This window comes from Trifolium pratense, linkage group LG4 (assembly GCF_020283565.1).
Source record: "Trifolium pratense cultivar HEN17-A07 linkage group LG4, ARS_RC_1.1, whole genome shotgun sequence".
Classification (NCBI taxonomy): domain Eukaryota; kingdom Viridiplantae; phylum Streptophyta; class Magnoliopsida; order Fabales; family Fabaceae; genus Trifolium; species Trifolium pratense.
This window is the reverse complement of record NC_060062.1, coordinates 31,162,668-31,182,340: the sequence shown is the minus strand read 5'-3', so window position 1 is coordinate 31,182,340 and position 19,673 is coordinate 31,162,668. Positions and strand designations below refer to the sequence as shown.

The window sequence follows — 19,673 nt, the reverse complement described above, 5'->3', positions numbered from 1 at the left end:
CCGGAGGAGAACTTGCATTTGATGAGCGGGAAGGAAGTATCGGAAGCGTTGAAAGAACATGCCGAGATGTTCATGATGTTTGCATCATTGAAACTCGAAGGAGGAGTTAAGATAGAAGAGTTACCGATCGTTTGTGAATTCCCAGATGTGTTTCCGGATGATATATCTGACGTGCCTCCAAAGCGAGAGGTAGAGTTTTCTATCGACCTAGTACCTGGAACTAGCCCGATATCGATGGCGACGTATCGAATGTCAGCGTCAGAGTTGAATGAGTTGAAGAAGCAACTTGAAGAGCTGCTTGAGAAGAGGTTTGTTCGACCGAGTGTTTCGCCATGGGGAGCGCCGGTATTGCTTGTGAAGAAGAAAGATGGAAGCATGAGATTATGTATAGACTATCGTCAGTTGAACAAAGTGACGATCAAGAATAAATATCCACTTCCGAGGATAGATGATTTGATGGATCAACTAGTTGGAGCTTGCGTGTTTAGTAAGATCGATTTGAGATCTGGATACCATCAGATTAGAGTGAAGACGGAAGACATACCTAAGACTGCATTCAGGACGAGGTATGGGCACTACGAGTATTCAGTTATGCCGTTTGGTGTGACCAATGCACCCGGAGTTTTCATGGAATATATGAACCGAATTTTCCATTCATTTTTGGATAGATTCGTGGTGGTGTTCATCGACGACATTTTGATTTACTCAAAATCCGAGGAAGAGCACGAAGAGCACTTGAGGATTGTTTTGCAAGTCTTGAAGGAGAAGAAGTTGTATGCCAAGTTGTCAAAGTGTGAATTTTGGATGAAAGAAGTGAGTTTCTTAGGGCATATAATTTCAAGTGGAGGAATCGCGGTAGATCCTGCGAAGGTTGACGCTGTGTCACAGTGGGGAACGCCGGAATCTGTTTCAGAGATTAGAAGTTTCCTTGGTTTAGCCATTATAGAAGATTCATCGAAGGTTTTTCGAAGTTGGCTTTGCCGTTAACCAAGTTGACGAGGAAAGATCAAGCGTTTGTTTGGGATGGTAATTGTGAGAAGAGCTTCCAAGAGCTCAAGAGAAGATTGACTACTGCACCCGTGTTGATTTTACCTGATGCCAAAGAGTCGTTCGTCGTGTATTGCGATGCTTCGAAGTTAGGACTTGGCGGAGTGCTTATGCAAGGGGGTAATGTGGTAGCATATGCTTCAAGGCAACTGAAGGTTCACGAGAGGAACTATCCAACGCATGATTTGGAGTTAGCCGCAGTGGTGTTCGCTTTGAAAGTGTGAAGACACTACTTGTATGGATCGAGATTTGAAGTGTTTAGTGATCACAAGAGTCTGAAATACTTATTCGACCAGAAGGAGTTGAATATGAGGCAACGAAGATGGCTAGAATTCTTAAAGGACTACGACTTTGGATTGAGTTATCACCCCGGAAAAGCCAATGTGGTGGCCGATGCATTAAGTAGGAAAACTTTGCATATGTCATCATTGATGGTGAAAGAGTTAGAGTTGATTGAAGAATTCCGAGACTTGAGTCTTGTGTGTGAGGTTACTTCTTCAAGTGTGAAGCTTGGAATGTTAAAATTGACGAATCCTTTTCTCGAGGATATTAAAGAACGTCAGAAATCGGATAAGAAATTGATGGAGAAAATGGTACTCATCAATGAAGGCAAGGAGACCAATATCAAGATTGACGAAGGTGGAGTCATGAGATTTCACGGAAGAGTTTGTGTACCGGATGTACCCGAATTAAAGAGAATGATCATGGAAGAAGGTCACAGAAGTGGTTTGAGTATTCATCCTGGAGTAACCAAGATGTATCAGGATTTGAGGAAGTTATTTTGGTGGCCGGGAATGAAGAGGCAAATTTCTGAATTTGTTTATTCATGCTTAACTTGTCAGAAATCGAAGATCGAACATCAGAAGCCGTTTGGTTTGTTGCAACCAATGTTTATACCAGAATGGAAATGGGATAGCATTGCAATGGATTTTGTGGGAGGTTTACCGAAGACCAAGAAAGGTAACGAGGTGATTTGGGTAGTGGTAGATCGTCTGACGAAGTGTGCTCACTTCATTGCTATCAGGAAAGGTACTTTGGTGCCTAAGTTGGCCGAGATTTATGTGGAGCAGATTGTGAAGCTACATGGTATTCCAACAAGTATTATTTCGGATAGAGATCCGAGATTTACTTCTAGATTTTGGGAAAGCTTGCAAGAAGCTTTAGGAACGAAGTTGAGGTTGAGTTCAGCGTATCATCCTCAGACAGATGGTCAGTCGGAGAGGACGATACAATCCTTAGAGGATTTGTTGAGGGCTTGTGTTTTGGAGCAAAACGTGAATTGGGATTCTTGTTTGCCGTTGGTAGAGTTTACATACAACAACAGTTACCATTCTAGTATCGGAATGGCACCGTTTGAGGCTTTGTATGGGAGAAGGTGTAGGACACCTCTGTGTTGGTATGAAACTGGAGAAGGTGCAATTCTTGGACCAGAGATTGTACAAGAAACAACAGAGAAGATTCGGATGATTCGTGAGAAGATGAAAGCGTCTCAGAGTCGACAGAAGAGTTATCATGATAAGAGGAGGAAGGACATTGAATTCCAAGAGGGGGATCATGTATTCCTACGAGTTACATCGACTACTGGAGTAGGACGTGCGTTGAAGTCGCGAAAGTTGACGTCGAGGTTTATTGGGCCGTTTGAGATTTTGAAGCGAGTTGGGAAAGTTGCGTATAGGATTGCATTACCGCCATCATTGGCGAATTTGCACGATGTTTTCCATGTATCACAGTTGCGCAAGTATGTGTCTGATCCGACACACGTGATTGAATCGGACGATGTTCAAGTGAGGGATGACTTGACCATCGAGACTGTGCCTTTGAGAATCGAAGGAAGAGAGGTGAAGAGGTTGAGGAACAAAGAGATTGCATCCGTGAAAGTCGTGTGGGGAGGACCGGCTGGTGAGAATGCAACGTGGGAGCTGGAAAGCAAGATGAGAGATTCTTATCCCGATCTGTTTCTAGGTAATTTCGAGGGCGAAATTCTTTTAAGGGGGGTAGGATTGTAACGACCCATTTTTCGTATTCGTATATTTTATTAAATGTATTTTATTTATTAATTGGCTTTTATTATTTTAGTGAGCGACGAATAATTATTTAGCCGAACGTAAGTTATTAGACGCGAGAACCTTTGTTTTGGGCTTAATGGGCGTGAGAGGCCATTTGGGCCTAAGCCACTTGGGCTTGGTTCATGACTTTTAGGGAGAGGTATTTAAGGAAACCTTGTCATGAGACTTAGCTCATTTCATGACTTTTGTCTTAGAAGCAAGAATAGAACAAGGGCTAGGGTTTGACAAGAGAGAAAGCTTGAGCAAGAGAAGGCTTGGATCATCATCTTTGCTTAAGGTAAGAGATTAGAATTCATGATTCTTGAGTGGCAAGGAGAGGGGAGATTGTCTATGTCTCCATTCCCGAACTCTCCCTCTCAATTTCTTTTAGACTTTTGATTAAGCTTTTGTATGTGAGTGTGATGTTCTTCATCATCACTTTGTATGTGTTAATCACTAACTTGATTTCATGAAAAATATGCATGTGTTTGGATCATGTTGAAAAGTTTATGAAAGTTGCTTAAAACCCAAGAAATTGGCATGATTTTGATTGTTTGAGGTATTTGGATGTTTGGAAGGGATGATTAATGTTCTTTGATACCATATATGCTTGAAATAGCTGTTTATAAGAATTTATAACATGTTTGAATGAATTTTTGAGTTGATTCAATGTTAAACCGCCTTATTGAAACTCAAGAACAGATATTTTTCTGGTATAGTTCGCTAAGCGACCAGGAGTTCGCTGTAGCGAACATGTTCGCTGAAGCTCGCCAATGCTCGCCATGAGCAGGTGATTTCCTGGTGATGTTCGCGTAGGCTCGCTAAGCCTTCGCTCAGCGAATAGTTCGTTGAAGCTCGCCAATGCTCGCCATGAGCAGGTGACTTCCTGGATCGTGGTTCGCCATGTCTCGCTAAGCCCTCGCTTAGCGAAGGCCTCTGTGACAGCAATTGTTGTTGATGTTTGTAAGTGTGATTTGGCACTTGTAACATGGTTTAAGGGTATCCTTACATGATTGTTGATACATGTTGATACTGTTAATGCTTATTGTTAATCGTTATATGATTGATAAACGTGTATGCAATAAGTTGTAGCTTAAAATGAGCAATGTGATGTTTTGGCATTAAATTGTAATGTTAAGTGAATGTGTTAGGATTGTGTTCCCGCATTCATAAAAGAGTAGCTTCGAGCTAGAGAATATCATATGGTTGATATGTGTATGCATACATGCATTCATGATTGTATGTGAACATTGGAAACTTGGGTTCCAATAACGAAAATGGATTATGTGTCCATAATGAAGCCGAGGATCGGATTAGATGAATCCATGAGTCCGGAGTTGCTATCCAACAGGATATAAAACTGTGTTGGCTTATCCAAGGGAGATAAGATGGTTCGGTAAGTTCCGACATATCCAGCAAGATATAAAACTGTTCTTGGTCCACCGTTGGTGAGACACCTTGGTACCACATGCATTTAGTTATGTCTAGGGATGGCATGACAGTGAATTAATTGGCATTAGATACCTTAGGGTAAATGCGCATATATTTGATAAATGGTATGTGACATTATTTGGTTGAAATGTGTTGAACTTTATTAATTGATAATTGTTTAGTGAGATGTTTTGGCGTGAGTTAGAATATGTATGATGTAGTTCGAAAGTGTAAGACCTTTCTTATGCTCGTATGTTATGCGATTATGTTTTCCAACTCTCTGCTTTGTGTTATTTGCTGGACCTTTGGGGGTTCAGATATTCAGGCTGAGGACTGTGCCGACGTTTAGACTGCTGTTTTAGCTTGGTGTTGAAGTACCTTTTGGTGAGGAGACTTAGCATAGATTTCTCCTTTTAGTACTAGCTTTTGACTAGAGGTTGTAAATAGTAAATGCTCTGGTAATGTAACATCGAGTCGGGGTTTTCGCTTGGATTTCATCGTATATCGGTGTTACCTTTTTGATATGCTAGTTCTTGTATAAGTGACATCCTTAGGGATGAATATGGCTTATGTATATATATATATATATATGTATATATATGCATGCTTGGTGTGATTGAATCCGCTGTTGCTTTTCATGTTAAACTTCATGACGCTCTGTGTGTATGCTTGTGTTTTAATTACCGCGTGGCACTCTGCCTTTACACTTGTTGAAAAGTTTTTAAAATTACGTTTTTAAGGGTAGTATGGGTTAGGGTGTTACAGCTACTAAGTACAGATGCATTAAAACAAAGAACTTGAGGTCTCTATATATAACTTTGAACTCCCCCTTGCTTCACTTTTCTAAGCATTGTGGTGGGACTTCTCCAGGCTTAATTAGTAAAATGGTCCGTTAAAGACATTTTTTGTTTCAGATTGGTCCCTTAAAGAAAAAAAATGTTTGAATAGGTCCCTTAAAGAAAAAAATGTATGAATAGGTCCCTTAAAGACATCTCTGTTAATCAGTTTGGTCCCTAAAAAAAGGTCCGAATATGACCAAACTAATTAATGGATATGTCTTTAAGGGACCTATTCGGATCTTTTTTTTTTAAGGGACCTATTCGGACCTTTTTTTTAAGGGACCTATTCGGACCTTTTTTTCTTTAAGGGACCAATGTGAAACCAAAAATGTCTTTAAGGGACCATTTTAATAATTAAGCCTTTTAAAAAATACCTTAAGTTTCATACGCTACTAATAAGTGGCCCTGCAAAACTATGTCATATTTATGCAACTCATACACATTTTACTGGAATGGTAATTTTTTGAATCCAATTGTTATGTCTCAATTGACTTTCAATCTCTATTGACGTTAAAATTCCTTAGTCACAGTCAATTAAATCAATTGAGTCATGATTATTCTAACTAGTTGAATCGTTAGATTGTTGGAATTTGAATTCATAAATGATTGTTAGTCTAAATAGGTAGGATTGAGAAAATTATAATTCTTTTGTCAACGTTGGTAGAATTATTTGAAACTTCATGATTTTTCTTAGGAATCAGGTTTCTTAAGTCACAGTTACTGCAATTAGTTGAGATGGAACTGTTAGATTGTCGAAATTTAAATGTAGGCTTAAATGCATTTTTGATGCCCATATTTAATATTTTTAAACTTTTACTCTCCTATTGTAGAATTTTTTGGAAAATTCTACAATACATATGAAAAATTAATAATCGACAGATAGCTTTTTAATTTATAAAATAATCGTTAATTTATGAATTAATTGATCTAATGTATCGGTACATTGAAATTTTCATATATACCGTAGAAACTTCCTAATTTTCTAGTCCTCGTATTAGTTTTAACAATGTGGCACTAGACTTTGTTACCGTTTGGCCTAGCTTTTTTTCTTTTTTTTTCATTAGAATTAAGAAATTAGACCAATCAACAATTTTTAAAAGCTCTGAGAGAAAAAACAACTTTTATATTTTAAGAAAAATTATAAGATATTATCAAATATATCTTTTAACCTTATTATAATAAAATTTAAAAAAAACACTTTTTAAATACTTTTTATAAAAAAAATAAGGTTTACCAAATAACTTTAATTTTAAAAGCTGGAACAAACGATAGATAACATGATGTGATGGAACTAACTTTTTCCATGTCATTACTTTAATTTTTATCTCATTATAATACTTAATATAAATTTAATAATAATTAAATAGTAATTATTTGTTATAAAATAATAGAAAAATAAAAAACGCTCTCTGCATCGTTTGTGGCTTTGTTTACTGTAACAGCTCGGGCCCCTGCTCTTATATAGTAGGCGGCCCAGCATTGTGACTCAGAATCTTCTCTACTCTTCTCTCGGTAGAGTTTTTGCCTTCCGTGGAAATCGAACCACGTAACTCGGAGTTCCATTCATTCCTGCTACCACGGAAGGCAATCTTTTGATGAAAACATTGTCACTACTCAAATCATTATTTATTTCTTCCAGCCCCCTCTCGATCGCAAATACTGGGGATCGAATTGTGGTCCTTTCTACTAAATTCAGTATCAATCACCATTGAACCAATGATTAGTACTCGAACCAATTTTAAATAGAAGGTACTTATGCCAATTACCTTTTTTTTAAAAAAAAAAAATAAAAAATAGGCTAGACCACAACAATACATGTGTTTATTGTAAAAAAATTAAATAAAAAAACAATACATGTCTTTCTTATGTTTCGATTTCCTCAAATCTCATGTTTTTTATGGTTCTTACTGTTGGGAAATAACAAGCATAGAGGAAATGAAAGAACACAATGACAACACAAGAATATAACGTCGAAACTTTAAAAACAGAGAAAAAACCACGGTTGTCTCAACTGACAACCAGAGAATATCACTACGTGAAAATTGTTACAACATATAGACTATCCTCAACTTTCCCTCGGCCCTCAGTACACCCACACTCTCCAAATCAAATACCTAACTACATCTCACAACACTCTAACAAAAGAGTAAAAGAGAAAAACAAAAAAAGTCGGATATAAGTTTAAAGTACTACTAACAGATGCATTAAAACAAGGAACTTGAGGTCTCAGTATATAACCTTGAACTCCCCCTTGCTTCACTTTTCTAAGCATTGTGGTGGGACTTCTCCAGGCTTAATTAGTAAAATGGTCCCTTAAAGACATTTTTGGTTTCAGATTGGTCTCTTAAAGAAAAAAAGGTCCGAATAGGTCCCTTAAAGAAAAAAAGGTCTGAATAGGTCCCTTAAAGACATCTCCGTTAATCAATTTGGTCCTTAAAAAAAAGTCCGAATAGGACCAAACTAATTAACGGATATGTCTTTAAGGGACCTATTCGGACGTTTTTTTCTTTAAGGGACCTATACGGACCTTTTTTTCCTTTAAGGGACCAATGTGAAACCAAAAATGTCTTTAAGGGACCATTTTACTAATTAAGCCTTTTAAAAAAAAACCTTAAGTTTCATACGCTACTAATAAGTAACCCTGCAAAACTATGTCATATTTATGCAACTCATACAAATTTTGCTCGAATGGTAATTTTTTGAATCCAATTGTTATGTCTCAATTGACTTTCAATCTCTATTGACGTTAAAATTCCTTAGTCACGGTCAATTAAATCAATTGAGGCTTAATAATTATTTCACAAAACCCAAGTTTCTTAAGTCATGATTATTCTAACTAGTTGAATCGTTAGATTGTTGGAATTTGAATTCATAAATGATTGTTAGTCTAAATAGGTAGGATTGAGAAAATTATAATTCTTTTGTCAACGTTGGTAAAATTATTTGAAACTTCATGAATTTTCTTAGGAATCAGGTTTCTTAAGTCACAGTTACTGCAATTAGTTGAGATGGAACTGTTAGATTGTCGAAATTTAAATGTAGGCTTAAATGCATTTTTGATGCCCATATTTAATATTTTTAAACTTTTACTCTCCTATTGTAGAATTTTTTGGAAAATTCTACAATACATATGAAAAATTAATAATTGACAGATAGCTTTTTAATTTATAAAATAATCGTTAATTTATGAATTAATTGATCTAATGTATCGTTACATTGAAATTTTCATATATACCCTAGAAACTTTCTAATTTTCTAGTCCTCGTATTAGTTTTAACGATGTGGCACTAGACTTAGTTACCGTTTGGCCTAGCTTTTTTTCCTTTTTTTTTCATTAGAAGTAAGAAGCTTATTATAATCAACAATTTTTAAAAGCTCTGAGAAAAAACAATTTTTAAAAGCTCTAAAGAGAAAGCTCTAAGAGAAAAAAACAATTTTTAAAAGCTCTAAGAGAAAAAACAATTTTTAAAAGCTCTAAAGAGAAAAAACAACTTTTATATTTTAAGAAAAATTATAAGATATTATCAAATATATCTTTTAACCTTATTATAATAAAATAAAAAAACACCTTTTAAATTTTTAAAAAAATAATATAAGGAAAGAATATAAGGAAAAATAGTAACAAAAAAAAATTGTAGAAAGAATATAAGGAAAAAACTAACATAAAAAATTATAGAAAGATTATAAATAAAATAAGATGAATAATCATAAAACAGGAACAAAGGCTCTGTTTGGTAACACAAATAAGCTAGCTTATAGCTTATTATATGAGCTTATAAGCTTGTTTCAAAAATTTAGAGGTGTTTGGTAACAAGCTTTTTGTACTAGCTTATAGCTTTTTTTCAGATGCTATTTCAAGTAGCATTTGAGCTTATAGCTTATAGCTTTTTACACTTTATTCCATTTTTACCCTTTAATTTAATAACTACCCACTCTAAAAAATAAACTACCCACTATCAATTATGTAATTTTATATTTAATAACCACTTTAAAAGCTAATTTTACCAAACACTTTAATTTCAATAAGCTAGCTTTTCAGCTATCAGCTATAAGCTAGCTTTTCAGCTATCAGCTAGCTTATCAGCTATCAGCTAGCTTATAGCTTATTTTTACCAAACAGACCCAAAATACATAAATACACGCATAAAAAAGGATTGTAGAAAAAACAAACAAAAAGGAATATAGGAAAATAAAATTATGGGTCTATGCATTCATAGAAAAGAGAAATAACAAGGAAATAAAAAGAAGACTTAAATGCAGTTTTGACCCACCAAGTTTCACAAATGCTTGATTTTGGCCCTCACGTTTCAATTGCTTGATTTTAACCCTCTAAGTTTCACAATTGCTCGATATTAGCCCTCTAAGTTTCAATTGCTCGATTTTGACCCCCAAGTTTACCCCATTTTGCATTTGCTAGTACCCCGTTGAATTTTTTGACTAAAAATTGCTTATGTGGCATTTTAAAATTAAATAAGTATTTAAAAATAAATAAATTACAAATTGTTTTTTAAAAACTAAATTATAATTTTTTTTATTATATGTAGTTTATAAAATAATTTGTTATATTAAAAAGAAAAAAAAAGATTTATGAACTATTTTTTTAAAACTTTGTAAACTTTTTTTTAAGTAAGAAATAATTATTAAACCTTTTATTAATAAAAACAATTTTTAATACATTTTTGCATATTCTTTTTACGGTCTGGATGCCTACCCTTAAGCGGGTATTATAATCTTGAAAACACTTTTGCATATTCTTTTTACGGTCTATAAATTTGTAAAAAAATAAATATATTATTATTTAAAAAATTATGTAGAAACAATGCAGCTTCATTTTATTTAGTGAAAAAAAAAATATTGCATCATTTTGTGTACAATTTTAAATTTAAACATTATATACGGGAATAAACATTTAAAAATAAATGGGTAAAAATTTTGATATTAAAAAATACCAAATTTGATTGTTGGATCATCATCAACAACCAAAAATTAATTTTTATGATATTTCTTTTTACTATTAAAAACTATAACATGACATTGGATTTTGTCTACAGAATACGGGTACTTAACTAAATTTCGAATTATCAGAGCGTTCACATTTAATTAAAGTTTAAATATATTTACTTAAGTAATTCACAGTTGTTACAAAAAGAAATTAACAAAAAATATTATTTTTTATTCAAACAAAAATAATTATAAATGTAAATATTTTAGTTTATAAATACGAGTCATGCTAACCGGTGCTCAAAGAACTCTAATTAAAGAAACTAAAAAAAAATTGCATATAAAATGGGGTTAAATAAGTTTTTAGTCACTATAAATATGTCGAATTTTATTTTTAGTCCCTATAAAAAATTTCAAGAACTTTTGGTCCCTATCTTTGATGTTATTCTGAGTTGTATTACTACTATTATTATGAATGAAATACCATGAGTTTGTTTGCGTAAAAAATAAAAAAACTTTTGGTCCCTCATATGTTTTTTGTCACAACTTTTGGTCCTACTTTTAATCAAACTCTTGTGTACATTCACATATTTTTAATGATTTTTTGTGTTTATGTTTATAATATCATAAAAAACTTCTCCCACAAAAAATTAACTTTTTTTTAACATAAGATGAATTATTTATGAATTTTTATGCGCAAAAACCTAAAAAATTCATAATTAATTCATCCCTTGTTAAAATATTTAATGTTTTTCTACAACAAATAATGCAAGTCTTCTGCTGCCACAATTTTAAGCGTCATAAGCATTTCGCGGCGGTTAGAACCAATCGCTAGAATACACGCCGAAAGAGCATTTTGTGGCGGTTTCTGTGGCGGTTTATATTTAACGGCGGTTTGTAGTTACCGCAATGACCATTAAAATCGCCGCACTTATTTAATTAATTGTGGCGGTTCATATAATCGTTGCAATTGGGTTTTATAGTGGCGGTTCCGTGTCAACCGCCGATTGCCGCCATTAGACACTTTTTTTTTGTAGTGATTTGAAAGAAAGATTCCTATAGTGTACTAAACGTAACCACTGAAAATAATTTAAAATTTTGAATGATATACATAAGTTGACTGAAAAGTATGACAAAAAATCTTGACAATAAATATTTGAGCGATCAAAACTTGCTAAATTTTTTCATCAAACTGAAAATAAAATTTAAAATATTTATAGAGACTATAAATATATTTAACGAAAAAAATAACACTTTTACATTTTATGAAGTTGACTACACAAATTAAAAGACTTTACTATATTTAATTTATTAACTAATGCATTAGAGCCATGTATTTATTTTCCTTTTTCAAAAAATAAATTTTTTTTGATAAAATTCCTATAAATAATTTAGGGAGAAAAATGGTTTGTAATAGAAAAAGAAGAGAGAGAGAGAGAGATAGAGAGAGAGAGAGAGAGAGAGAGAGAGAGAGAGAGAGAGAGAGAGAGAGAGAGAGAGAGAGGAGAGAGTTGACTTAGAAGGAAAATCATGAAAATCATGTGTGGAGGGCTCATGGCATAATGGTGGGTTAAAAATCAATCTAAAGTTTGTTATTCATTCTCCATCATGGACCACTTGTGTCAAGGGTCCATTTTATAATTTGTCCCGGATCAAATGACATTAATTAGTTTGACATCAAATATTACATTTTTTAATAATGTTTTAACCGATATAAATTTTATAAAATCCACCATTAGATTGAAAGTTTATATTATATAAATCATTTGTGTCAGACAAATCTAAAATTAAAGAATGACTTGCCTTTATGTATGTATCTTTAATTGGTTATTAAGTTGTTTTTGTTAGTGCAGGGGTAATTAGGAACAACGTTAGCAATACTCATGAGACATTTACGTACTAAACATATTTTTAATTTTTTTTTAAATTGAAAATAAAATGCAATTTACACATTTATCCTTTACTTAAACCTATTTTAATAGATACAATTGGTATTTTTTGTCTTTATGTAGTGGGAGTAGGCTTGCTAACTTACTCCCACATGTTTTTAAGTGGGAGTAAATTAACAACCCCATATTGGCGCGCCATCTCATCTAAACAATTTTGAATATTCTCAATATTTCAAGTGCATGAGTTTAATCACTTTACCGCTTAACCAAAAATTTTCTAAACAATAATTTGACTAGAGCTTCGATGGGTAGGTGCAGAAACAAGTTTGTGTGGATTTGACTGAAATTTCTCCAATTGTGGGACTAGGGGTCGGGGATTTTACTGTGGGACGAGCAACCCTTAAAGCTGCTTCAAGCAAAATGGTCAAACATGATAAAACATGCTCTGGCAATCAACACGTTTTTATACCGTTTGCATTCGACAATTTTGGATTTCTAGCACCAAAGGTTGTAAACCTTTTGAAAATAGTTCAAAAGGTCATGCATTGTAATGTTGTGACGCCTAGGTCTTTGAATGTAGTTTTTCAAAGATTGAGTTTTGCTATTCAAAAAGGATTAGCGACGCAACTTGTTGTCCGTCTACCTTTAGTTCATCTATATATATATATATATATATATATATATATATATATATATATATATATATATATATATATATATATATATATATATATATATATATATATATATATATATATACATATGTGTGTGTGTGAGAGATTATAAATAAAAATAAAAATAATTTAAGAATACGTGTTTTTTTATTATAATTTAATAATATTAGGCTCTATTTGGTAAAAAATAGCAGATAGCTGATAAACTAACTTATAATGGATGAACTTGTAACGAATACTTTATAAGCTAGCTTTTAACTTTTAGCTAATAAGGCAGCTGATTGAATTTGTAATGTTTAGTAAAATTAGTGGTTGAACTAACTAAGTATGAAATGACATAAAAAAGAAATGATTAATTAATATTTAATTTTTTTTAAGTAAAATGTTAGGGGGTGTTTGTTTCAAGGTTAGGAATAATATTCCTGTGAATATATGGGTTGGAATAAATATACCCATGTTTGTTGCAAGGTTGACATGAAATTATTCTTGGATATGAAGTTTCCTTGGAATAAAATAACTTTCAATAACTTCTCTTATTCCCATGATTTTATTCCCAAGGAAATGGGTGGGAAAGAAAAGTTCCCATGAAAATGGGAATACATTTTAAATAACTTCAAATAACTTCTCTTTTACCCACTTTTATCAATAATTCCTAGGAATGTAGTTAATATGAACCAAACATATTTTTTCTAAAATACCTGGGAATAAAGTTATAACCTATAAGTTGTTTGAAATAGCATCTCGAAAATAAGTTATAAGCTAGTAAAATAAGCTATAACCTCATAACGAAAAGACAGTTCCAAAACAGAGTTGTTAGCTTATAAGTTACAAGCTATAAACTAACTTATTTGTCTTCCCAAATAGAGTCTTAGTTCAACGGATAAAAATGCCAAAATTGATAGCGCGAACGTCTGAATTCGAACCACAAATCCATGTGAATTTATAATAGTTTTATCATTTGTAGATATTAATATAATTAAATTAAATTTTGTCATATGTACAAAAAAAATATTAAATTTTGTCAAAAAAATAATAATAATTATACTCCCTCCGGTCCTTATTATAAGAAACACTTTGACAAAATCACACAGACCAAGGAAGGTAAATTTTCTCATTAATGATTCTATCATTTTATGTTATATTCCAAAACTAACCTTTGACTAGTATGAGAAATAGACTTCTCTAATTAATGCACTAGCATTATAATGAATTATTTGATTGTATTTAATAAAGGTACAAATGAAATTGTGTCAAAGTGTTTCTTATAAAAAGGACCAAATAAAAATTCCAAAGTGTTTCTTATAAAAAGGACCGGAGGGAGTATTAAATAATAATGGGAATGTAAGAAAAATCTCATTCCCAAATATTTGGAACCCTAGCATGATGGATTTATAACTTCATCAAAGCAAAGTCTACCACGCAATCCCATTATTCAATTTCAATCGAATTCATTACCCTTTCTTTAACTCCCAAAATCCCCAAATCAAAATCTTCAATCTCATAACCACCTTCGACAAAAAAAAAAATCCCAATCCTTCTCCTCGTTTATGGGACAACAAAACCCTATCAATTTCTCAATCCAAAACACAAAACCCCCAATTTTACACCTTCTTCAAACCCTAATCCCCAATTTCTCAATCCTTATTTTTACTAATCTTATTAGTTAATTTTAGTTTTTTTCTCCAATTTGTTAATTTTCGCCAAAACCATGGCAACAGAAGCAAGAGCAAAATTCCAAAACCCAGATTTCCGACCCGATTTCCAAACCCTAACGCCGTCAACTCACGACGGTCTTCACTTCTGGCAGTTCATGATTGCCGGATCCATCGCCGGTTGCATAGAGCACATGGCAATGTTTCCGGTTGACACCGTTAAAACTCACATGCAAGCAATCACATCCTGTCCAATTCGATCCGTTTCAGTTCGTCAAGCTTTGCGTTCAATTCTTCAATCGGAAGGTCCGTCGGCGTTATACCGTGGTATCGGTGCAATGGGCCTTGGCGCGGGTCCGGCACACGCCGTTTATTTTTCAGTTTATGAGACTTGTAAAAAAAAGTTCTCACAAGGGAACCCTAATAATGCTGTTGCTCATGCTGCTTCTGGTGTTTGTGCCACGATTTCGAGCGACGCTGTTTTTACGCCGATGGATATGGTGAAACAGAGATTGCAGTTGAGTAATAGTGGTTATAAAGGTGTTTTTGATTGTGTTAAGAGGGTTATGAGTGAGGAAGGGTTTGGTGCTTTTTATGCTAGTTATAGGACTACTGTTTTGATGAATGCGCCTTTTACGGCTGTGCATTTCGCGACTTATGAGGCAGCGAAACAGGCATTGAATGAGGTTTCACCGGAGAGTGTTGATGATGAACGGTTGATTATTCATGCTACGGCTGGTGCTGCGGCGGGTGGTTTGGCTGCTGCTGTTACAACACCACTTGATGTTGTTAAAACTCAATTGCAGTGTCAGGTATAGCTATATCTATAACAATAGTAGTAATAAATTATTGATTTTGAATTGCTTAGTAATAGGTCATGCCATTAAAGTTTAGCATATGAATTGGATGATGTGCTTTTTTGGGAATTTGTGTATTCTGCGCTTATGTGCTCTATTTCTGTGTTTGTGACTTGTAAATACAACAAAGTTTTTGAATAGCGTCTATTGCATAGCAGAATTTGAACAATTCGCAAATATTCCATGATATACTATTTAGTACAAACTGCTATTGACCACAATGGAATGCAATGGTTATTTTTTGGTTTGAGCTTGGATGTCAGTGTGTGTTTTGGTAATGTTAGTTTAATAGGAAAATTATGTGTTTAGGTAGTGTTTCCATGTTTGTTACGGCAGAGCCAGTGTGCAAAAAAGTGAAGCAAATGGTAATTAGTCTGGTTTCTATTGGTTGGGGATTACTAATAGAAGGTTGGATAGTTGTATAGCTATGGGTTGGATAGTTCAAATTAATCTATTATGAATGATTTTGAGTTAAGTAGTTTTTTTAGATATGATTCATTATAAGATGTTATGATGTTGTTTGATTTGATCTATGTAATTGACCCTCTTTAGTGGAAAAAGGTTACTATTAGTGCTGTTAAAATGGTTAGGGAATGATTTTTAAAACTTTTGGGGACCAATATTCTGTAAGTAGTTTGGTGTTTGAACCAATAGAGTCAATTTTATGTGGCCATCTCCTACGTTTTTTTATAGGACTTTGTTGTTAAATTCGTAAGACATGTTAAGGGGATGGCTAAAGCATAAAAATGGCTTGAGTGTGAGTTTACGAGACTGAATGAGGATCAAAACCCAGCCTTAGGTGCTCCAAAATGAATTTATGTTACTGGGTTTGGGCTGCTTCTAGATGCTATTATGTTACACAACAGAGAGTTTGGGTAGCCTTGTTGCATTATTTTTTTTTATTCCTTTTCTGAAGCCTCTTCCGGTGTGTACGATTTGTTATCCTCCTCTTTCATCATTAATGAGTTTTCTTTTTCTATCTAATTTCAATAATAAAACAGAATTTGGGTGCCAGCATGCTACCAGGCTAGGCCATTAGTTTATTACTTAGAATAAAAAACATTTTAAGTAACATGTCAGACACTTCTCTTAACTGATGACTGACTGACAGTCAAGAAACCAGTAAAAGCTAGGTAGTTAACGAGGTCAGTAGCGGTGCAATCACAGCGATGTGGAGCAACCGTTGGGGGCTACTGTGATGCCAGGTGTTTCGCGTATCACTGTCGAGGCCGCCACAGATGCATTAGTGAAGAACAACATGGCACACGTCGCTACCATTGTGGAGTCACTGCGCAGTGCACGTATCTGGACCAAGAAGCAGTGAAAAATCACAGTAGAATTTTGAGAGATGAAGAAGAATTGAAGAACCATAATTCGAAGGGAGAAAACAGTGACTTGCTTGATTTACAGTGGTTGCACTGTATGTCTGTATGTTTTGCTAGGTTAAATTAGAGGGGAGAAGATAAACTCTGGGCCTTTGACTTTGAGTGCCTTAGGCTTTGAAAGAAAACAATACTACTAGTAGTTAGCAATAATAAACAAATAATATGTACCAAAAAACAAAAATAACAAAGTAACATAATCAAATAAAAATAATATTTTTTAGTAATAAATGACCAAAAATTGATAAGCTATCCCGCTATCCCATTTTGGGGTTTCGCTCGCCACTCTGTGCCGTATCTGGGATTGACTACCTAAGTATAAAGTTTACCGTTAATTACTTTTATTAGTACCAACACCTTATTTAATTTGCATTACTTGCTTAAGATATGATAGGCACCAAGTGCAGAATGCACAAATCCCCTGTTACTGTATAATTCCAGAACTGTATATTAAATGAAATAACAATGAAGATGGAGCGATACTCCTTACAAGATATAGAAAAACAAATAATGCCTTGACCCTGAAGGAATAGCTCCTTGCTCAACCTCGCTGCCACCTTAAAAATCACTTTTTAATTCCAGGAAACCTATTCCTTCTCCATATAATCATTCTCTCTCTCTCTCTCTCTCTCTCTCCCTCCTACTTTAATGATTCCGTCATCCACTTCCTCCACTCCACTCCTTCCACGTACATTATGTTATTTTTCCTTTTGTCTCCTCTCTTTCTCCCTCTCCCTCCTTGTCCCACTTGTTTCTTTCTTATCTTATACGTGAAGTTGGATCCTCTCATGCACACATCCCTCTTCAACCATAAGAATGCGTGTGGTAGGAGAGAGAAGATGGGGGAAATGAGGAGTTGATTAGGAGGGAAATGAAATGTTGTAGAGGGAAAGTGTTGTTAAATGGATGTCATGGTGAGCTGTGGCAGATTTTTTGACAGCCGCCATAGCCAATTTTTGAAAGGATGCCCGTCATGGAGGCACCGTAGGCTGCAATGGTGTTTTTATATAGCGGATTTTTGGCCTTCCTCCATGTTTTGGCATCCGCCGTTGACAACACTGTAAATGATCCAAATCCCTCCCAACACCCATGCACTTTGGGCTTATATCAAGACAAGAAACATGCATGATGTATTGTACACACACATATACACATTAGTTAATAATATATAGATGCATGGTGTCTATCCTACCACAAATTGTAAAAGTTTATCGTTTGAAAATGATGATTGATTGCTAATAAGTAATAAGTAACACATTTACTTTTCGATACTAGTTTAGATAGAAGTGATATATTACATATACATGCCAGTTATGAGAAAGAATGAAATACAGGGTGATATTATATGATGAACCACAAACTGTATTGTTGCATTTAGTAGTTTCAAATGTTCCTTTCAATTGTTGCATTTTGATCACTAATATAAAATTGGATGACTGGAATTTTATGATTCTAATGTAAAATCTTATGTTGGTTGAGTAGCTGGCAAGATCCTCTTGTATAGATTAGCATCCTTAGAAACTTTTATCATCTTCCCATTGTTTATTTGGGGGTTTATAAGACCATGCTCCATGCACTAAGTCAGAATAACTTAATATTTTCTAATAAAAAAAGGTTTCAAATTAGTTAGGGTTTATACAATCATGGTTTGAATTATTTTTGGATATATGTTATTTTATGTTAGAGCATTACGGTGTAGTTTGATTCATGTAATCACTAGTCACTCCATCTAGTTGAAAATGCTTTGATTGTTATTGTTGTCCTATTATGTGATATAGTGTTTAATCAAGTTGATACTTTATTTGGAAATTGATTGTTCAGCAACTTTATTATATGAATGAATGTTGGGTATCCTTGGGTTGAGAGTGATGGTAAATCGTTTATAAAATGACTAAAGAATGATAGTAAATCAGAGGGAGTTAGACAGCAATTTTTTAAGCCCTATCTTTCCTTCCCTTGGGGAATTTATCTTGACATTGGTTTCATGGTGCAGGGTGTATGTGGGTGTGATAGGTTCAAAAGTGGTTCAATTGGTGATGTTATTAAAACAATAGTGAAAAAGGATGGTTACAAAGGGCTCATGCGAGGATGGGTTCCAAGGATGCTCTTTCATGCTCCTGCGGCCGCTATTTGCTGGTCTACATATGAAGCTGGAAAGTCCTTTTTCCAAGATTACAATGAGCAGAAAGATACCGGAACCATCACCTAAATAAAACTCAATTTAGAATATTCACCATTCATCGGTTCCACTACAGATTACTCTGTCTGTAACATTTGTTAAAAGCATCAAATAGATATGAGCAAGCAAGTCCTGACTTCTGAAAATTATATGCAAAGGACGTCGGATTAACTTCCGAAATAATCAGTTTTGTTTTTCTGGAATAGCTTTTTGCTTTAGACAGAGAATTTTGTTAGCTAATTCTTATAGACACCTGTGCTACATGAATTTTTTGTTCACAAGTTTGGTGACACTGTACTTTGAATTATGTGAAGGATTATTTGATGTATTATTATGTAATTTGGGGAGTCTCATTTCCCATCACAGTAATATGTTAGCATTTGTCAAATTTGGTGATAGAACACATCAGAAAATGCTAGCTTTTGGCGTTTGTTGGGTACTTGTTCATTAAAATGTCATTCTAGTTATTTTCCTTGGATTATCAATTCTTGTATTATCTCTATGATTAGTGGAACCCATTTCTATCGTTTCCTATATATCAAAATAAATAGTTTCGAACAAATTTTTCATTCCTTCGTTCCATTAGTCAGAACCATGAAACACAGTAGATTAGACGGGTGGGATAGTTCAACTGGTTTGAGTTATGAGTTTTTTTTTTTTTTTTTTTGTGACAAAAGTTTGAGTTATGAGTTAACAGCTAATTATTTACATTTGCCTATCCGAAGAAAAAAAACATA

General features: G+C 33.9%; 1 protein-coding gene across 1 annotated transcript; it reads left to right on the top strand.

Moving 5' to 3' along the window:
- Nucleotides 1-14,207: 14,207 nt before the first annotated feature.
- Nucleotides 14,208-19,417, top strand: LOC123923459 (mitoferrin-like). The gene is made up of 2 exons (XM_045976146.1): nucleotides 14,208-15,330; nucleotides 18,751-19,417. Exons 1-2 carry the CDS (start codon nucleotides 14,575-14,577, stop codon nucleotides 18,964-18,966), a joined length of 972 nt encoding a protein of 323 aa, XP_045832102.1. The 5' UTR covers nucleotides 14,208-14,574; the 3' UTR covers nucleotides 18,967-19,417.
- Nucleotides 19,418-19,673: the final 256 nt, after the last annotated feature.

Bases quoted from the DNA above. Each gene is read 5' to 3' on its own strand.
- LOC123923459 (XM_045976146.1), top strand. From the start codon at position 14,575: ATGGCAACAGAAGCAAGAGCAAAATTCCAAAACCCAGATTTCCGACCC. The intron at 15,331-18,750 runs GTATAGCTATAT...TTCATGGTGCAG, and splicing joins AAACTCAATTGCAGTGTCAG to GGTGTATGTGGGTGTGATAG.